This window comes from Symphalangus syndactylus, chromosome 2, assembly GCF_028878055.3.
Source record: "Symphalangus syndactylus isolate Jambi chromosome 2, NHGRI_mSymSyn1-v2.1_pri, whole genome shotgun sequence".
Classification (NCBI taxonomy): Eukaryota; Metazoa; Chordata; class Mammalia; order Primates; family Hylobatidae; genus Symphalangus; species Symphalangus syndactylus.
The window spans coordinates 137,085,753-137,106,395 of NC_072424.2; the positions used below are offsets into that span (position 1 = coordinate 137,085,753).

Here is a 20,643-nt window from a genome sequence, read left to right on the forward strand (position 1 = left end):
TCTCACTTCCTCAACGCCCTCACGTCAGAAGCTTAATTTCAGACCATAGTAGACTTTGGACCTGTAGACCCTTCCCAGCTGCGGGGTCCAGAAGCTGCCGCTGTCCTGTTTCTTCTTTACTTTATCCAGGTCCCATCATTCCAACCACACTCCACATGCAGGTCTGCCCCCGTCATTTCAGCAGCCTCACTGCTGGAGCGCTGCCTCTGCCCGTCGCTCCACCAGGACCCCCAGCTATCGAGCTTTCTCCGTCTGCCATGCTGATGGCTGGGCTTTGTGAGACAGATAAAGAGCTGATCTGATCTGAGTTAACAACGGCTTGTCAGAGCTGGTTTTCTCACTTCACCTAGGCCCTCAGTGCTGCTTGGCCACTTCCTGATTGTCCTCACACAGTTTCCTTTCTTTATGCCACAGTGGCTAGTCCAAAATATCACCACTGTGCTCCAGCCCATTTCCTGGCCTGGGTTCCTTTCACTTCTAGTAGGTGACTTGCTTCCTGCTTCCCTGGGGGGATGAAGGTTTCAGCTGACATTGCTCCTCTCCCTTCTTCTCCCTCCTGAACCCTCACTGCTTGCTCCCCTCCTGCTGGCTCTAAGGAAGGGCTGTTGTCACCTTCTCTTTAAGGCTGACTTCATCTACATCAGTTTCTTGGAAAGCATGGTAGACCTGAGGGCAGATCTGGGGTGGGATTCATCTTTGGATCCCTCCCAGTGCCTGGCTCAGAAAGTTGATACCTACTGTTGAACTAATTATTTGACACCGAAACAATGAAACTATGAAAACACGAAAAACCAAAGTTTGACATTGTAAACATTTCTTATCCAGCACTCTTTTCATGGGCATAGCTACAGATTGGTGGGATATATATTATACCCCAGACTTGTATTTTGGCCTTTTCCGTCAGTATTTCATCAAAATGAGCACCAATTTTCAGGCATATGATCTTGCCGGTTTATTTAAATATGACTGATGTGGAAGTTGAAAACTCTAAACCTAGTGTCTTGAGATGGCTCTCTCTCCAATCTGCTAATTCAAGAGCATAATTAATCCACCAAACCATGATCTCGACACTGTTCACCTCTGAACACCTGTCTCCGGCTCCAGGTTCAGGCCCTGACTAGCCCTCAGCCATCAGCAACCCCTGTCTTCCAAGCACCAGATTTCTCAGCTATGAAATGATGGGATTCAACAAGAGGCTTCTAGTTCCTTTCTAAGAACTTTCTTAGGCACCAAAGTTCTTTCTAAGGTTCCAAGTTTCCTTTTAGTTTTGAAATGTCATGAATCTATGAGGCTGAGTGGACTGATTCCACTTTTAATGAATGATGCTAAGCTTTGTGAGCAGCAGAAAACCATTTGTTATACTGAACAAATGGCTGTTTTCCTATTTCTTTACCCTACTTTGAATGTTTCAGGTCAGTGCATTCAAAAGTCATATTAGTGAAGGAAGAAATGCTAAATTGTAATTTCCGCATTTTGAGAATGTACTTAAACACACCAAAGGTACACAGAAGAAAGACTCATCCCCAGTGACAACACTGGAAAGCACCTCTCCCAGGGCCCGCTTGTTGGGTGTCCTCCCCTCTGTTTGCAATGGCGGAATTCTGCCGAATGAACCAGTGGAACTGGTGATATCAACTTATTTAAACTGACATGTGTCATTGGCACTTGGTGCAAAAGGTGCCGGCACAGTAAACCAATAGGCAAAGCAAGGGCTCCACCAGATATTTCTGCAGCCAGGCAGTGGAGCTGCTGTGCACCAGACTCGTGCTTAACATGTACCCCAATTCAAAATCAAGGAATTAATTATGAATCAAAGACTGCCTTCTTTCCAAGTACAATTTCAATCAAAGCCTTTGGCCAATGGGGAATTAATACTGTCTGTGGCATTACTTTCCCAGTAGCTTTCTCATGCAATTATTAGTTCTATTTAGCGTGCACTTCACAGGGCAAAAGTCCATGGCCTGGAAGGTGAGCTCCTCAAGGGCAGGGTGCTTTGATTTACTCATCTTCTTATCTCCAGAGCCTGGGGCAATTGCACAGTGGGTGCTCAGGAGACATTTGTTCAGTGGAAATGCATTTGGCGGTTGCTTCTGCCCCATACCTGTGCTTGGTAGAGGAGTGGGCATTGACAAGAGTGTTGACAATAGCTGGAGCTTGGATGTTGCAGAGGTGCCTGTGAGAAGATTGGGGTCACTTCTGTCTAGTTCAACGTTGATTCAGGGGCTTCTGGGCAAGCCAGTTTGTTGAACTCAGATTAGTGCTACCATTAATCAGAGATTCTATTTCTTGCCTTTTGCTACTTTGAGGGCCTGGGCAAAAATAAAAGATGTGTGCATCTGTAAACTGGAATTCTTTGGGCTGGCTGGTCTATGAAGATGAGGTGTTTGCACAGCCAGATCCATGGGCTGTGGGGTGGCCTGCCCACTACTCCCTCCCAAGGAAGTACTACCCCAGAATGAGCCCTTCCATCCTAAGGGCTTGGATCTCTTTATCTGAGTGCTCATTTCAAAGCTGCCTCTCATGTTAAAATATAGCTAGACTTTGCTAATTGTAGAGCCCATTCTTTAGGTAATAAAAATGTGGGAGACAGAGGTTTGTGTGAGAAGCTGTTTGACTCCATTTAGTCAGATGTCCCTGGGGAGAAGCAAAGGACTCAGTAGTCCCTGCTGGCACCGTCCCCCCACCCAACCCAACAGAAATGCCATGGAAGGGAGGCAGGAAGGAGCTAGCTGGCCAGAAAAGAGATTGACTGGGCACAGCCTTCTCCTAACTTTGAGCTGAAATCACAGGCATTTCATGTGGGGATGCAAGCAGTGGGGGTGACGCCCTTTCTTAGGACACCAGGACGTGTGCTTATTTCAGAGGCTGATGAGCAGCTGTTCCGAGTGTGAGGGGCAGGGGCTCTGGGAAGGTGGGAGATGGGTGGTCCCTGCCTATGCGGCCTTGCATGAAGCGCTTGCCTTCAAGTCCTGGAAGAACCTACGGTAGTTTAATAAAACCTAATACTTCTGATGAGGCCAGCATCTTGGGGTTCAGCTGCTGCTTTCTGATTGATATCTGTGCTTTTCTCCAGATGTCTGCGAGAAAAAGAGGACAGGTGTGGGTCTGTGATACCTCTGAGAGGGGAAGCAGCTTTTGTGGGATCCTTGCAAATTCAGATATTAATCCTGAAGGGAAGCACTTTCTTTTTAAAATTATCAACCTACTCATATATTGTAACTGGATCTTTCATTTGCAAGTGAAGCCAATGTGTGTGTGTGTTGGAGAAGAGTTAAAAGTTGAAGTAACCAATAGCCGTTCAACAAAACAAGGTCTTTGATTGCCAGAAAACAACTGCATTACTTACCATTCTATTCCCAAAGGAAACACATATCAGAAGAACTGTAAACTAAAACAAACAACCCCCGACAAATCAAAACTTTTTGAACTGACCTCTGGTGTTAAATTTTCCTTAGAATATTTAACACTCCTTCTCTTCGCTTAGAGGCTATGAGGCCATCTCTGTGTTATACTGTGGGGATTCAGCCATTAAGATTGGAAAAAGATTATTGCTTTCTTTGCTTTCTGTGGCCCTCATGAATCCTGTAGGGGAATGGCTGAGAACTAAAGCACCACGAGATGGATCTAGAGTAGATGCTTCTAATGACTCTATACACTCACGCCAATAATGGAGGAAACTTTCATATCCAGTCCCCGAGAGAAGCTGCCTGATCCTTCCACACTGTGTTGGTGGGGATTGGGCTGGGGATGGGGAGTGAGTGGGCTGGGCTCAGGGTAGGGCTGACCCCAAGCTGCTGTTGCAGATGGCACAGCGATGTCTACATCAGAATCATGAGATGGCTGAAGAGAGCAACTGGTATTGGTCTTCTGGGTCTAGAGATAAGCTACGGCCACAAATGGGTCACAGAGATTCTAGCCTTGCCTATGCAGTGGTAGGATAAGGGAAAGATTCCCCTCAAAAGGCTTATGATCTATACAGATTGAGAGCCATATCCACACAAGCAACTGTAGAACCTCTTAATTCTTGTGGTCGTGGGAAGGGCTTCATGGCCATCCTGTGTAGTGCTCTTCATTGTCACTAATGCAGGGGATGACCACTGTCTCAGGGCCACTTGCCATTCTGCAGCCCAGCACAGCCTCAGACCTGTACCATGAAACTAATGGCACAAAGTAGGTTTTATTGAATTCATAGCACTCCACAAGGGTCAATACCAAAGTCAGCTATTGACTGACATTTTGGGTGACATCCTGAAGCCACTGCCATACCAGTGATTCTCAGGGCTTCTCAAACTGGGGTCCCCAGAACTTGGGAAAACGTGACACAACCAAGATTCCATGAAGGCATAAGGTCAATGGGCCATGTCCAACAGGGAGAATTTTCCTGATGGACAGGCATTCAAATGTTATTTTTAATTTTTTTTTTTTTTGAGACAGAGTCTCACTCTTCTCACCCAGGCTGGAGTGCAGTGATGCCATCTTGGCTCACCGCAACTTCTGCCTCCTGGCATCAAGCAATTCTCCTGCCTCAGCCTCCTGAGTAGCTGGGATTACAGGTGCCCGCCACCACGCCCAGCTAATTTTGTATTTTTAGTAGAGACAGGGTTTCTCCATGTTGGTCAGGCTGGTCCCGAACTCCCGACCTCAGGAGATCTGCCCGCCTTGGCCTCCCAACGTGCTGAGATTACAGCCGTGAGCCACCATGCCCAGCCTACTTTTAATTTTTAAACAAGCACCAAAATATTATGGAGTAGTCTACAAAATGTAAATGCAATTTTGAGATAAAAATGAAGATTAGGAATGAATTTCCATGCTCCAGGCTTCTGGGGAGGGGTTCATTCTCTCTGCTGTTAGATAGACTTTGGTGAGAAGTTGGAAGAAAGCTTAGTTAAGAGACAGAGTGATTCAGCAGTTCTTCTGTGAAACAAACAACACAAACTCTTTGAAATGGAGTGGCCCTAGGATGGCTTAAAGAGTTTACTTTGCACCTGAGATGGTCCTGATGGATTTAGGGTACCCCGGTTGGGGGCATAGATGCCGGCAGCCTTGCACCAGCATCTGACAGCAACATCCCTTTCTTGACTCCATATCAAGTGGCATTTCCTGGGGCTTCCTGATTTGATGACACCCAGGATGTCAGGCAGGATCCTGGAAGGCAGGAAGCCACAGTCTCTGAAATATTGGATGCTTGCTGTGGGCAGCAGAAATCTCGAACTGAAAGTGGTGATGTTGTCTGGTTTGTTTTGAAAGTTAGTGTAAATGCTTTATAAAGGCTCTTTGGGCTTCCACGATCCATGACATTAATAATTGGCATTGATTAGCTCAGGGGAAATCAAGGTCCTTTCTCTTTCTTTTTATTTCTCTTTTTCATCCTTTTTCCCCCTGCTTTTTAAGACCTCTTCTCTTCTTCCAACCCCTGAAAATGCAGCAAGAGTTTACTGACTGCAGGGGTTGGCCGAGGGGTGCTCCTCTGGCGTCTCTGGAGGAAGCAGGGTGTTGCTGTCCTTAGTGTGCTGGCCAGATGCTTGACTCTTCATCAGGCGTCTTTCCCAGAGCACTAGACACTTACACATTTAAGAGGAATAGTGCAATGAGCAGATCTTGATGGGACAGATGGCGCTGACGCCCCCTGAAGAGCAGTCAGGTCCTTGGGAACTGTGCCAGCTTCTCTGTAAGTGGGGCACATGCATGTCTTGCCAGGGCGTCCTGGTGCTGCCCACCACATCCTTTACCAGTGGGATTTGGGAGGCACCAAGAGGACCTATCCCTGGAGAAGGCGTGATGCTCGTGCCACACATGGCTACTGGTGACACCAACTCTGCAACCACCATGAGCTTCTCAAAAAGAGCTGCTAGGGAGAGAGCTAGGGCTACCGATCTGACAGATGGGGTGCCAATTCTGGCTTCGGCTTCCTGCTGTCTTGGTTTTGAGATGTTCCCTTAGCCTTTCTGAGCCTCACTTCTTTGGTTGGCAGATGGGCTGTGATTGGGTGACTTCAAGGATGGCTGCCAAGTGCCCTTTCTCCTCATTGTTAACTAGCTGGGCCTAACCAAATATCACAGAAAACCAGTACATAGTTATAAGTATTGAGGCTGCTTATGGGAGAGAAAATATGGCATTAAGGAGGGACTTTACAGTAAGTATCGCAAATATTGGGTATGCAGAAGAGTACTGTAAATCAATTTGAAGGTGTTTCAGGAGGGTTATGGGTCAGAACTTGCACAGGAAGAACGAACCTGTGGTGGATGCAGGCTGGGGAGGCGTTTGCTGGAGCTCACCAACTTTGGAGATGTCAGGCAGCACCAGGCCTGGGCATGAGCTGGGGTCAGGGAGTTCAGATGCAGAGTGTGGCCAACAAAGCTGATGTCCTGCCCCCATCCAGCTATCAGCAGCTGACCTTCACTGCTCCCAGACACACATTCCCTCCCCTTTCTCTGCTCCCTCTTTCTTCTTCCTCTCAGGCTTCTCACCTCTTCGTTATCAAGCTTCTTCATCAGGAGTGTGCAGAAGTCCTGGTCCTGATGGAGGTGGGAGGCCAGATGTGTTTTCACCTGGCCAGGTGCTTCTGGTGCACACTGAACTTTGAGCACCATGACTCTGGCCTAAATGGCTGGACACCCCCTGACCCCCAACCCCCGTGTGCAGATTGGTGTCCACAGTTGTACTGAAGGCTGGTGCTGGGGATGGTGGGTCAGCTGCCTGGGGTGAGGTGGGTATTTGAAGGCCCGTGAGCATCAGGCCTGCTCTTTCAGGTCACAGGGATAGAGATCAGGACCATCTTTGTGAAGTTGGGGTCAGCGCAGTGGGGTGTCAGATTGGTCAGTGGGACAAACCAGACAAATTGAGGCTCTTCAAGGCTGTAGTTGGAGTGAACCCTCACATTCTGCTGGGAAGCGAGCACGTCCTGCCAGGCAAGACCTGGGCCAACAGAAAGTGGCCACCAGACAGCTGTGGTCATGCATTCTTTTACACCAATGAAGAGAGGGATTTCGAGTCACTGATAATTGCTAGATGTTGATGAAGATGAATAACGCTCTTCATCTGGCTATAGGCAACCTCATTTTGAAAAGATTTTCAATGTAAAGGGTCCTTGGCAATAAGCCTTCTCTTTTGCTCACATTTGGTTCTTTGAAACACTTTTTTTTTTAGTGCCCCTGTATGCAAGGCATGGTGGTAAGCTCTGTGATACATTCACGGCTCCCATTCTGAAGTGGGCTACCCACTCAGGTAGTGAATCTAATAAGTGAGGGATTTCATTTTTGTCAGGGCCACAAACACAACTAGTGTGCTTGATCCAGCATATGTCAGGTATGGCACCGAATGCTTTACATGGTTATTATATTACAAAGTCCATATGCTGTGCACTGTTTTACAAAAGAAACTGAAGTTCAGAGAGAAGTCTAAGCCACATAGCCTGTAATAGATTCGATTCAGACTTTGACTTCAGAGTCTATGACTTCAAGCCCCATTCAGAAGCTACCAAGTTTAACTAGCATAGAATGGGTAAAACTTCATATTGAATTTTAGATTTTTTTCTTTGTAAAAAGAAGAGATTTTGATTCTGTACAACTTCAGAATATTTGCCAATTTGCAAAGCTGGTGGCACAAATCAGGAGAAATACTTGAATCCTGTCTGGTTTCTGAGGTCTACTGCAATCTGGATGGTAATTGTTTCACCCGGGTGACCTGCCAAGTGGGTGACGTATAATTAGTTGCCGCAGGTCTTCTGTTATCAGCCAGTTCTGAGTGCAATTCACCTGATTACGTTGTACCAAGAGCAGCTGAGGGAATGTGTCCAGCCAAGTTTGAAGTACATTCAGCGCTGGTGGATGCGAGCTCCATTACCCTTGGCAGTTGTGACTTCCTGTTTTCAAGATAAAAGACTTATAAAGATTTATTAGAGAATTTCAGAAGGCTTTGGTGAGGCTATCACATACAGCCCAGAGAAAACACTTAAATAGTTTAATTGCAAATGAATTTGAACCATATGGCTAGTTTTCTTAATATGCACATCAGTTTAAAAGAGGATTACCAGATGATCTGTAAAAGATGTTTGATGGTATATATAACCCAGAGTATTAAAGAAAGGAAATTTTCAAAATACTTGAAAAAAATGGGGTTGGTTTTTCTAAACCCAAAGATTTGAAAGAGAGACAACTGTGTTTAGAGGGAGGACATTCTCACTTCACTCTGGTAATTACCGAGACAGCGAGCTCCATGTTGTCTAGGGAACAGTTCTTCCTGGGTGGTCTTTGGTGACAGTCCTTCTCTTGTCTGTTTGCTACCTGCTGAGAATACTTTTTGTCATATGTAATGCCTACTGGGCAAGGCAGTCATGTGTTTATACTCTGAAGTGAGCCTGTTGGCTCAAAACCCTTGTTTCACATTCATTAGAAGAGGTTGGGAGGTTGGTGGGATGGCCCATGGGGTAAGGGGGTGCTTAAATGAAAGGGGCATCATGGAAAGGGGATGAAACTGGGAATCAGAATGGCTGAACTCAGGTCCCTGCCTGGCCCCAAACAGCTATGTGACCGTCTGTCAGCTACCACTTCCCTCTGTGAGCCACAGTTTTCTCATGGGGGTGATGAATCTATCCTACTTACGTTGGAGCTGTTCTAAGGAAAGCTAGATGAACTATGTGAGAGCTTGCTGCAGAGCGAAACATTCCATAAAATAGGGGGATTGCAAGAGCCAGCCTCAGCCCTGTCCCCAAAGCTGTTCAGTGGGCCTGGTCTCATTCCAGGATGGACACCAAGGCCAGAGCCTGGAAGCGGGAAGCGTGTGCAGTGAGCAGGAAGCTGTTGTCCCTGCTGTTGGGGTGTGTGGCTCATGTTTAGTGAACCTGGCATGGTGCAGGACAGAGCTACCGGCAGACACTGCAGGCAACGAGCTTGTACCATCTGTGACCAGGCTCCTTGTCCTTGGATCTTCACTCCTGACTCCTCAGGGACCCCGCCCTTCAGGAAATTTCAAAGACCTTTTAAAAAATTTTTATTGCAGCTTATTACTGTTGAGTGTCAGGGATTGCCGAGTCAGAATTGGTTTGTCCTGGAACAGAGACCTGCCATCCTTCCCAAGGCCCAGCAGGGACACTGTGACCCGCAGTATCAGTTTCCATCCCCAGACACATGGCTAGGAAGGTCTCAGGACTGGAGCAGAGCTCAGGGCAAAGGATGCTGTCTCTGCTCAGTGATTTATGTTTCAGCTGACTCACATAAGACCCGTGTGTGTGTTCTCAGTAGATCTGCTCATTTTACTGGACTATACTTTTGGACTAAAAACAAACAAAAAAAACTTTAAAACAATTACTACTTTGATTATTGGGGAAAGTATTTGTTCAACATGCCATGGTGTTCTCTTAGTGGCCTATAGGAATGGGGTGCCCGGTGACTGGTTGGGTAGCTCTAGCTAATCTACAAGTGGATATTCCTTTTGGTTAGATTCAGGACATTGGAACCAGGTGTCTGCCATTTCAGCATCTCCAAAGGCTATTGATTTATGTGTTCTTGAAGCACATGCTAAATCGTGATATTAGATTTTGTTTTTATGTCTTAGTGTTGAAATGTTAGCCTAGCTGGGAATTTTCCAGTCTAATAAAATTAGTCAGAATTGGTGATGGGGTTAATGTATATATGGAGGAAGAATGATTGGGAACTAACTGCCTTACACAATTAAAGAGGTGCTCCTTAGCCTAACTGGATCCCCAAATGAGGGATTGCAATGTGGTTAGTGGCATATTCTAAAAGAGGGCAAGGTGGTAGTCACATGATCCATAACCCTTGTTTCCAAACATATCAGCTCTTATTTGATATACAAGCAAAATTTTAAACACTAAGTATTGACCACCAGAATACACCGCTTTGGGAAATTTACAGTGAGGGCATTTCTTGAGATTAACTGGCTTAGCAAGAGATTTCTCAAAATTGATTAATGTAGCAAGTAAAAAAAACTACAGACACAGAGGATATCAACGATGGTGCAGCATGGCCAGGCTTTGTCTGGAGGAGCAAGGCTTAGACATGGAAGAAAAATTAGGACCCAAAATAGAAATCAGTTAGTGATTCATTGTAAAGGCAAGGAAAGCCTGTCTTTTCAACATTACAGTGAAAAAGCTTTCTGGAGGAGAGTTATAAATAGCACATAATGTCTCTCTGCTATATTTTTATACTGACCTTTAGCTCTTGCCAGAGAATATACAGTTTTGGCCTAAAGGGGATAAAAGGAAATAGATAAAAAGGGACACTGTAAAACATCCAAGATTTCTGGCGGGCAGTCTCACAACATGGAATGTTTTATTTTAATTTCTTGAGACCTTTTGGTATGAAACGTGGGGAGGAATATGTGGATAGAGTATTGATACCCTTAGGGGAAAAATGTCCTTACTAGAATTAGTTACCAAGAAATGCATGTTTGAAGCTCAGCAGCTAATTGTTGAGGCTCAGGGTCTGGAGACCTCATGTGCGTGATGGCAAACTCTAAGTGGTCTACTGTCTAACCACTCTTGTGTCCTGCCCTCTTTAAGAAAAGGAAGTGCCCAACAAGCCCTTGCGTGTGCGTGTCCGGTCCTCAGATGACAGGCTGTCTGTTGCGTGGAAGGCACCACGCCTGTCTGGAGCCAAGAGTCCACGCAGATCACGGGGTTTTCTCCTGGGCTACGGGGAGAGTGGCCGGAAGATGAATTACGTTCCACTGACAAGAGATGAACGGACACACGAAATTAAAAAGCTAGGTGAGTTTCATATTCATTGGTATTCAGTGTTTCCATGGTCTTTGAGATCCTTTCAATATTCAGAAGCTCATTCATGACACAGCATTATATTTTAGTTGTAATGTCCACTTGCCAGGTGTTACAATGATTTCAATCTCTACTGTTTCTTCCACCTCCATCCTGGATGCCATCATTTTAACCTTTTGTTAGTGGCAGCCCCAGGCTGCCTTCCTAGTGCCTGTCAGTTGCTTCCTGATCCGACAGCACAGACTCCTTGAGTCAGGCCATCTTCCTGGACTTGAGAGTAGGACTAATCTTGTCATCTTGGCTGTTTTTGTCATTTTGTTCTTTGAAGCTTTGTCTTAGAATCCCAGGACACTGGGCCTTGGGTCCCATTAAGATGAGACATGGTAGCCAAGTGAAACTGCAAGTCAGGCTTTATTAGGGTTCTCTAGAGGGACAGAACTAATGGAATACACACACATATATAAAGGGGAGTTTATTAAGTATTAACTCACACAATCACAAGGTCCCACAACAGGCCATCTGCAGGCTGAGGAGTAAGGAGAGTCAGTCCAGGTTCCAAAACTGAAGAACTTGGGGTCTGATGTTTGAGGGCAGGAAGCATCCAGCACAGGAGAAGGATGTAGGCTGGGATGCTAGGCCAGTCTCTCTTTTCACATTTTTCTGCCTGTTTATATTCTAGCCACGCTGGCAGTTGATTAGATTGTTCCCACCCAGATTGAGGATGGGTCTGCCTTTCCCAGTCCACTGACTTAAATGTTAATCTCCTTTGGCAACACCCTCACAGACATACCCAGGATCAATACATTGTATCTTTTTTTTTTTTTTGAGAGGAAGTCTTGCTTTGTCTCCCAGGCTGGAGTGCAGTGGCGCAATCTTGGCCCATGGCAACCTCCGCCTCCTGGGTTCAGGCGATTCTCCTGCCTCAGCCTCCCGAATAGCTGGGATTACAGGCACGTGCCACCACACCCAGCTGATTTTTGTATTTTTAGTAGACACGGGGTTTCACCATGTTGGCCAGGCTGGTCTTGAACTCCTGAATTCATATGATCCACCCACCTCAGCCTCCCAAAGTGCTGGGATTACAGGTGTGAGCCACTGCACCAGGCCAATACTTTGTATCCTTTAATCCAATCAAGTTGACGCTCAGTATTAACCATCACACAGGCCATCCTCCCTTTTGTCCAGCCCCTTATTGGGCAAACGAAGCACTGGCCAGGGAATGCTGATGTGAACCTTTGCTGTGACTGGAAGAGATTATGTGCTCATTCTGGCCTGGAGGGAGTCCTGATCCTTGCAGGCCTTATTGATCCATAAGCCTGGATAGCGGAGATAGGCTTGGCGCTCTGAGGGGCATGACTTGTCGACTTATCCCTCGGGCCTGATGCTTCCTGCTTGTGGAGATAGTGCCAAGAGCCGTCTCACCCTGCTCCCTGCTTCTCTCATTGGTGAGTTGGAAGGAGCATGGGGTAAGCATGGCTGGGCCCTTTCATCTCTGCCCCTCGTGGGGAAGCCGGGCCACAGAGAGCACACGCAGGGCCCAGGGCTGCTTGAGCAGAGAGCCTAATTCTGGGTTCCGTGTAAAGTACACTTGCCCCATGTTCTCCAGCTTGATTCTTACTTACTGTCAGAAGGCTTTCAGCCCCCACAAATGACTGTTCTGGCATTTCCTAATCAGCTCAGTATTCAAGCAAGGAAAACGATGTGATTTATTGGGTTTTCTGGAAGACTCCAGTAAGACCCAGGCTCTCTTCTCTTACCTGGAGGGGCCTCTTCCCTTACCTGGAGGGGCCTCTTCTCTTACCTGGAGGGGCCTCTTCTCTTACCTGGAGGGGCCTCTTCCCTTACCTGGAGGGGCCTCTTCCCTTACCTGGAGGGGCCTCTTCTCTTACCTGGAGGGGCCTCTTCCCTTACCTGGAGGGGCCTTTTCTCTTACCTGGAGGGGCCTCTTCCCTTACCTGGAGGGGCCTCTTCCCTTACCTGGTCTCTTCCCTTGCCTGTAGGCAGCGTCTCAGCTTCCTGCCCCGTGGTGTGAAGGCTGGAGGTGGGAGCGGTGGGGAAGGTGCGTGTGCTATGTGGGGATGCGCTGCTGAGAAGGCAGCCTGGCACCCATTGCGTGGCACCTACTTAGTCTTAAAAGGTAAAAGCCTTCAGACAAGGAGGGGGATGGGCAGTGAGACTGAGATGGATGAGACCAGACAAGGGCGTGGTAAAGGAGGAGAGGGGAGAGTTGCCTAGGAGGAGAGATGCCGGCCTGCACAGAGAGAAACAGGGGCTCAGGAAACAGCCAAGGCGGGGGCGGAAACAGAGCACTTGCTTGGACGGAAGCCCTGCGAGCCCACACTCCTAGGCCCTCTGAGAGCTCCTAACTCTGAGGAAGGCACAGCCATGCATTTCGGAGCCTGGATAAGCAGCTCTGTGCTCTTCAGGACCTCCGAGGCCAGCCCCCTGGGTCCAGGTAAGCTGACTCTACTTTGTGTGACGCGGGCCAAATTCTACCCCGCATATCAGCAGTTTGGATTTGATCTGGTGGAGACATTGTGTGGATGGTCACATCAGATCCCTTCCCTGATACAGCCTAGGACGTCCCTGTTCTGTTTGTCGCTGTTCAGCCACCTGCTGAAGACTGTCTTGGAGGAGCTCTGCTGCCTGGTGGGTGTTCCAGGTACGGGCTGGCCGCATGGCATTTTGTGTGTTTACATGGTCTCCACATGGTGGCATAGGCAGCCGAGAGAGCCAGGCGCAGCGTCAAAGCCAGCCCAGTGTACGGACTCCAGACCTATTCAAGCAAAAAGGAGACCAGCCACCCCTCTGCTGCAGCAGCACGTGAAATGTCAAGGGAATGCAGGAAGCAAAAGGAGAAACTCTAGCGTGATGTGCTTTGCCAAGCATGACTTTAGCATTAGCAGCAAGACCTCGAATCAGAGACTCAACCCCCTGACGCCACAGAGTAATTTGTATACCCTTCAGTCATTCCTTCCTGAGCCACCCCTACACAAGTAAGCTGGCTGTACTTTGGTGATGCGGGCCAAATTCTGCCCGGCATGTCAGCAGGAGAATAGAGTCCCTGTTTTTGCATCTCCGCTGCTGCAGGGGAGCTTTGTTTCAAGGGACAGCTTGCTTTGTTCTGAGCCTTTCGGGAACCGCACACACTGAAGTGTCACTTAGCATCGACAAGTGTTTCAACTGGCTGGATCTGTTGTTGTCGTTGTTTTTATTTCTTCAGTAGTGAACTGCTGGCTCACCGGAACATAGTGGAAGGATGTTTTTTGCTGCCTGAACGTGAGCCAATATTGGACCTGAGATCGGGGTGGGCTCCACTCCCCACCTGGGTGGACAGGACAGCCTCTTGGGCTTCTGGTAAAATGAGTTAGCTCTTAAATTTTCACACATAAAAAGCACTAGACTTGCTACCGTGAATGATGTAAGAGGTCACCGTGAGGAGGAGGGCTCCTGGAAGCTTGCCCCATCATGGGGAAAAGCAGGTGCAGGATGGGGCTGAAGTGGATTCTCCTCGCGGTGTTGGAATGGAGCTGCTGTGTCTTGGGAAGCCTGTCTACCCACTTATCCTGCATGGGATTTTTCAAGCCGTTTATACCAGAGAGGCCACAGAACCCTTGGTACTACAGAGAGTGGTCACGTGCTAAGGAACCTTGAGGGGTGGGCCTTATTTCCTGCAGCGGAGTGCCATTCTCCGAGTCACTCTCTGTCACTAAACACATCTTACTGGGCATCTCATGCATCAGACGCGATCCCAGGGAGGCACCAGTGTTGAACTGACTGTCAAAGGAGGCCCCGCAGAGAAGGTGGTATTTGGGCAAAGACTTGCAGCTGGAGGGGCTGTGGAACTGTCAGGGGAGAGGAGGCTGCAGGATGGGGAGCTGAGAGGGAGCAAGGGACTTCCTTCTACAAGTCACCAAGGAGCTGTGGGAGTGGGGGAGGGCATTTGTGCCGCGTCCATTACAAACTTGAGGTCGGGAAGTGGGCAAATGTGGTGGCACTGACTGGGGGTTCCTGGGGTCGCTGGGCTGATGATGTGGGGGCCATTTTGGAAATTTCAGTTTCCCCTCTTTTTTTTTTTTTTGTGACAGGGTCTTGCTCTGTCACCCAGGCTGGAGTGCAGTGGCGTAATCTCAGCTCACTGCAACCTCCCCCTCCCGGGTTTAAGTGATTCTCCTGCCTCACTCTTCCAAGTAGTTAGGACTACAGGCACCTCCCACCATGCCCAGCTAATTTCTGTATTTTTAGTAAAGGTGGGATTTCACCATGTTGGCCAGGCTGGCCTCGAACTCCTGACCTCAAATGATCAACCCACCTTGGCCTCCTAAAATGCTGGGGATTGCAGGCATGAGCCACCTCACCCGGCCATTTCCCCTCTTTATCCAGTAATCAGGGGCACAGAAAGAGGTCATCTTGACACCATTGCATGTTCATCATATCTCTATGAGGAAGAGACAGCTTGCTGGGTGGCCATGGCCTGGTCAGCTCTGTGCCCACCCCTCTTCATCTGCAGTTATTGAGAGCCAGGCTTTGGTGCCCTCAGATCTGGGTGGGCCTGTTTCCTTGTCTGTGAAGTGAAGACAACAGCAGTAGCTTCTGCGCGGGGCTTTGTTAAGACTCAATGAAGAAGTGCTTGTGAGAAGCTTAGCACAGGGAAGAGCTGTCATTGTGTTTACTGCAGAATAAAACTTTTTCTTAATGATAACCTTGGGCCAAGTTTAGTTTCAAGAGTGCAGCAAATCAAGAAATCTGGGCATTAAAAAAAAATCTCAGAACTTTAAGAAATACATTGAAGGCATATAGAAATTTCAGTTGTCGGAAATTATTCATTTCTTGGTGGTTCTTGAGAAATGATGGGACACCACGTTTAGTTACTTACATGCGTCCCTGGACTGTGAGGTTGAATGGCCATTTTTGTTTGTTTGTTTGTTTACTTTTGACGAGATTCTGTCATCAATAGCACCGAGTAATGAACAGATCTGAAGTGACTCCTCCAAATAGAAGCTTAGTTTGATGTTCTGTGCATTCAAGTGTTACAAACTATTCCCTCCCTTTTATAAAACACACATTTTAAAATCTTCTGATAGAATAAGGGGTGAGTGCCGAGTGCCTCCGTATAAATAATTTACTCATTTATGGCTAAAGTATCACCTGCTTTCTCTCTGTAGAGAGCAGGCTGTCAAATATTATCCTCTTCCCTTGAAACCTCTGATTCTTCTACAGCAGCTCACTCTCCATAAACAGTCCCTCTGTGTGAGAATTTTAAACACAAGTCTTCTTTCATGTTTAGCACAACATGCTTGTAAAGACAAAAGAGTGATTTTCTGCTGCCATCTGAACATGTTCAGTGCCTGAAGGAGAGTGTGTGCTCTCAGCTCCCCTTAGGATCTTAGTGTCACTTCTGTTAACTTACTTAGGTCCTACCTGATATTATAACTATGGGCACTAGAAATAGGCCAGATTACCTCATTTTTATTCTTGAAATGATTAAAGCTACAACAGGAGCCTTGGTCAGAGAGTCTGGAGTGAGGCATTAGCAATTGTGGATTCAGGATAGATTGTAAGTTATTAAGTGTGACCCTGGGCAAGTCACTCAATTGTTAGGGCTTTATGTTCTTATTTGTAAGATAAGAAGGTCAAATAAAAAATAAAAAAGGTTTTACCTGGGTCTCAGACTTTATGATTCCATAGTAATCGAGAGGACAACTTTTGTTCCATCATTGCATTTTTTTCTCCAAATATAATGGCCCCTGGTATACACTGGATTGGTTCCAGCATTCCCTGAGTATACCCAAATCCATGCAGACTCAAGACCCTGCAGAATCCACATACAGTAAAGGCTGGCCCTCCCTGTGCCCGGGTTTGGCATCTCTGGAATACAATCCTATCTGCATCTGGTTGAAAAGAATCCACGTATAACATGGATCTGCACAGTTCAAACCTGTGTTGTTCAAGGACCAACTGTTCAAATTTCAAGTTCAGGCTAAGTTGCATGCTAGTGGGACCCTCAGAGGGTGCGGGCAAGAACTGACTGAAAGACCCATCCAGAAATAAGGGGTACATTTAAAGTCTTCCATTTGCTGTTAGCAAATCTTCAGAGACTCTGTTTTGAGGATTTTAGTTTTGAAGGGCACAGCATTCCACAGGGAAAGAAAGACCTGGGCTACTCATGTTGCACATTGGCTATTCTTTTCTTTTCTTCTTTCTTTCTGGTGACAGATTAAAAACAGAGTAACCCCCTCTTCTCAATTTTGGAAGTAGAAAGAAATTGGTGGAATTATGTGGGTAAATGTGTTATTCTTTTCTTTTTTAAAGCATTTATCTCTTTTTGATGATTTTGTTTTTGTTTATCTCTTTTTGATGCTGATGAGGTAGAAACCTATTTTTCAGGAATTACTGGTAAAAATCAGTTCCCTATTTTCTAACATAATAGTGTTCTTTTTGAGTTTAATTCCTGCAGTTCTTGGGCTCACCCTTCATGGTCCTCAAGAAGTGGGAATGTTGTGGGGTGGGGGGAGGGGGGAGGGACAGCATTAGGAGATACACCTAATGCTAAATGAGGAGTTAATGGGTGCAGGAAATCAACATGGCACATGGACACATATGTAACAAACCTGCACATTGTGCACATGTACCCTAAAACCCTAAAGTATAATAAAAAAAAAAAAAAAAAAAAAAGAAGTGGGAATGCCTCCAGAAAGAGGAAATGGAAAAAAGGGAAGGGGAAGAGGAATGCAGAACCCCCCCTCCAGCCCCAGGGGATGTGTGTTCCTGAGAAATGGAAGCCAGAATCTCATCCCTCACTCCCTGGTCCACAGCCTCGGAATCCGTGTATGTGGTCTCCCTGCAGTCCATGAACTCTCAGGGCCGGAGCCAACCAGTCTACAGGGCTGCCCTAACAAAGCGAAAGATTTCAGGTATGTTTCTAAGGATGCATTTGGTCAAACCATAGTCTGGTATGAATGCTATGTTGTTTCCAAATGATGCTGGCTGAATGATGAATTACATGAATTTTATTGAGGCTAAAAGAAATAACAGGGCAAACGTGGTCACATTTTGGGTGTAAGCGTGCTGCTTTTATATGCAAAGGTTAGAGTGCTCTTGTGATGGAATACATTTCACTGTTTATTTTGAGCCACTTCACTGTGCAGTCGATTTGCTGCAATAGGAGCAGCCAAGCGTTCATTCCAGGAAAGGTGCAGCGTGACCCAAGCCTAAATTGCCCTGGGTGATGCACTGAATGACATGAGAGTGAAGGAAGAGCAGGCGAGAGGTGGTGCATGCAAGATAAGTACACACATGTTATTTCAGCTATATTTGCATTAAAATGGCATTGAGAATCCTCAGAAAAAGTATCATAGTGGTTTGCTGAGAGCCTGATCATTGTCCACATGGTTACATTTTCCATGTCCCTTCACAGGCATTTTCTATATTCCTGATACATTAACAAATGACAGGTACCTTTTCTGGACCATATATCTTAATTTAAAGAGGCAATCTACAACATAATTATTTTCATGAGTTCACAACAGAAAATGAAAATTACACTGTTTTACATTGTATGAAGTTCCACAAATACAATGTTTCACTCTTATTATTGATGAATTGCTGCCATAGGATAAGTCCCTATATCACTTTTCTAGCAGGCTAAATATTTTCACCTTCCCCTGCTGGTGGTAAAATCCACATCCGTTTGAAACATGGTCCCTGAAAAGTGAAAAGAAAAAATGAGACAAAAAACTAAAACAAACAAAAAACCCAACAGATTACAGAGTAATATGAAGACATCTTGTGAGTCTTTTGAACTGACTATAAGCTTTGTGACTGTGATATGTTCTATTGATAACAAAGATAAATCTCTGTAAGAAATTGGCAAACTGACTTCTAGTTCATATCTGAACATGTTTTAACCTGTCTTGGACTCACACCTTCTAAAATGTGAGGACATCAAACCCAATGTAAATCTTGCAGTTGTTTGAACCAGAATTTTCATTTCTTGCCATGATCATCAAGGAAATGGGAGTTGAGCTTTCCTTCTCCTAAACTTTTGCTTCCCATGAAAATGTTATTATTTTCCAGAAACTTACAGTGTATATTGAGAAAGCACTGAGTTACTTGGACCATCTTTCACCCAGGCAAAACATCCCCTCTGTACTGTTTTATATGTCGATTGGGCAGCTTTTAAAGTGAAATACTCATTTTTTTTTTTTTTTTTTTTTTTGAGACGGAGTTTTCCCTCTGTTGCCCAGGCTAGAGTGCAGTGACACGATCTCGGCTCACTGCAAGCTCCGCCTCCCGGATTCACGCCATTCTCCTGCCTCAGCCTCCCGAGTAGCTGGGACTACAGGCGCCAGCCACCACGCCCGGCTAATTTTTTGTATTTTTTAGTAGAGACGGGGTTTCACTGTGTTAGCCAAGATGGTCTTGATCTCCTGACCTCGTGATCCGCCCGCCTTGGCCTCCCAAAGTGCTGGGATTACAGGCGTGAGCCACCGCGCCTGGCCGAAATGCTCATTTCTTAGCCTGTGTTAAGAAATGCAAGACGGAGATTTTTGTTTTTCTACACTGACCAATCAAATAATTGTTTACCTTTCTATCAATTTCATTTTGTCTACATTACACACTAGCAATCTAAAACTTATGCAGGGTGAATAATAGCCTGTCAAGGACTGAGGAGCTCAGAGCAGGACCTGCTGTGAGAGAAAGCCTTTCTCTGGGTCTCATTGTCATTTCAGAGGAGGAAGAATTGGATGTACCTGACGACATCAGCGTCCGGGTTATGTCATCTCAGTCTGTGCTTGTGTCCTGGGTGGATCCTGTTCTGGAGAAACAGAAGAAAGTTGTTGCATCAAGGTACTTTTGCTTATTTGTTTGTTTTTATATATGAGAGATGGGGTTTTTCTGGCCCTGAAAAGACATGTATTTAATGATTTTATTTTCTGGCTTCCATGAATGCTGGTCTCTTTTGTAGCTGAATAGTTGAATGGTAAATATTCTATAAAACAATCTAGTTAATCCCAAGTGTGCTAACACGTTTCCCACAAATCAGATGTTAGCAGGGCCTCGTGTGTAGTGCACACAGCAGGAACTCACATCTCACTTGCTCAGTGATTTATCTTGTGTCTGGAAATTTCCTAGATTCTATTTCTTTCTTTGCCTCTGTTTGTGTTTTGCTTTCTCTCGTTGATGTTCTGTTCATGCACAGGCTCAACTTTGGGAAGAGTCTCACCGTTCCTCCTGTGATCCAGGAAGCGTCACTGTAGGATGGACTTTATGTAGAGTGGTGGCCAATGTCTGATGCCTTACACTTAGTAGTTCCTCGTTAGACTCAGCTGAACACTGGCTTGCTTCATGTCTGGCTCATTTATACATAACAAAATGCACCTTATCTTCTCTTAAACCATGATGTTATGCTATTCTGCCTTTTATATTCATTTGCAACAGCAATAAAAGGCAAACCAATCATAAGGTTAAAATATTTTTATGTTAAAAGTCCACTAGTGAATATCATTTCTAGTTAGTGGTAGATTAGTATAGCCATGAAAATTTTAGTTCTATGACTGAATACATTAAGTAACCAAGAGAAAGCCACAGATGTGGTGGCCTGGTTATTATATATTAATTTCTCAACCTCTCTGCAACCAGGAAAGGGGAATATAGTTTAAAACGAATGGGATATGATGACATTCTATATATATATACATATATAAATGATTATTCATATTAGATATATAGTTTCCTTCACTGTCTGCTAGTAAAAAAGATAGCTGCTTTTTTTTGAAAGACCTCAGAAGATTCGTAGCGATTCTCTCCCTAGCCATATGGTCTTCTTCAACATGAAGTGTTCCTTTTACCATTGGACTTTGATTTCCAACATCTTGCTGAAACCAGAGAAGGCTTGAGTTTTCTTAGCA

General features: G+C 45.8%; 1 protein-coding gene across 1 annotated transcript in view; it reads left to right on the plus strand.

The window, feature by feature from the left end:
• Window positions 1-20,643, plus strand: part of FNDC1 (fibronectin type III domain containing 1) — a 101,939-nt gene that overhangs the window by 34,887 nt on the left and 46,409 nt on the right. The window contains exons 5-7 of the mRNA XM_055268595.2: window positions 10,520-10,726; window positions 17,548-17,646; window positions 19,465-19,582. Coding sequence (XP_055124570.2) covers window positions 10,520-10,726; window positions 17,548-17,646; window positions 19,465-19,582 — 424 coding nt within the window. The remainder of the gene's footprint in view (window positions 1-10,519; window positions 10,727-17,547; window positions 17,647-19,464; window positions 19,583-20,643) is intronic.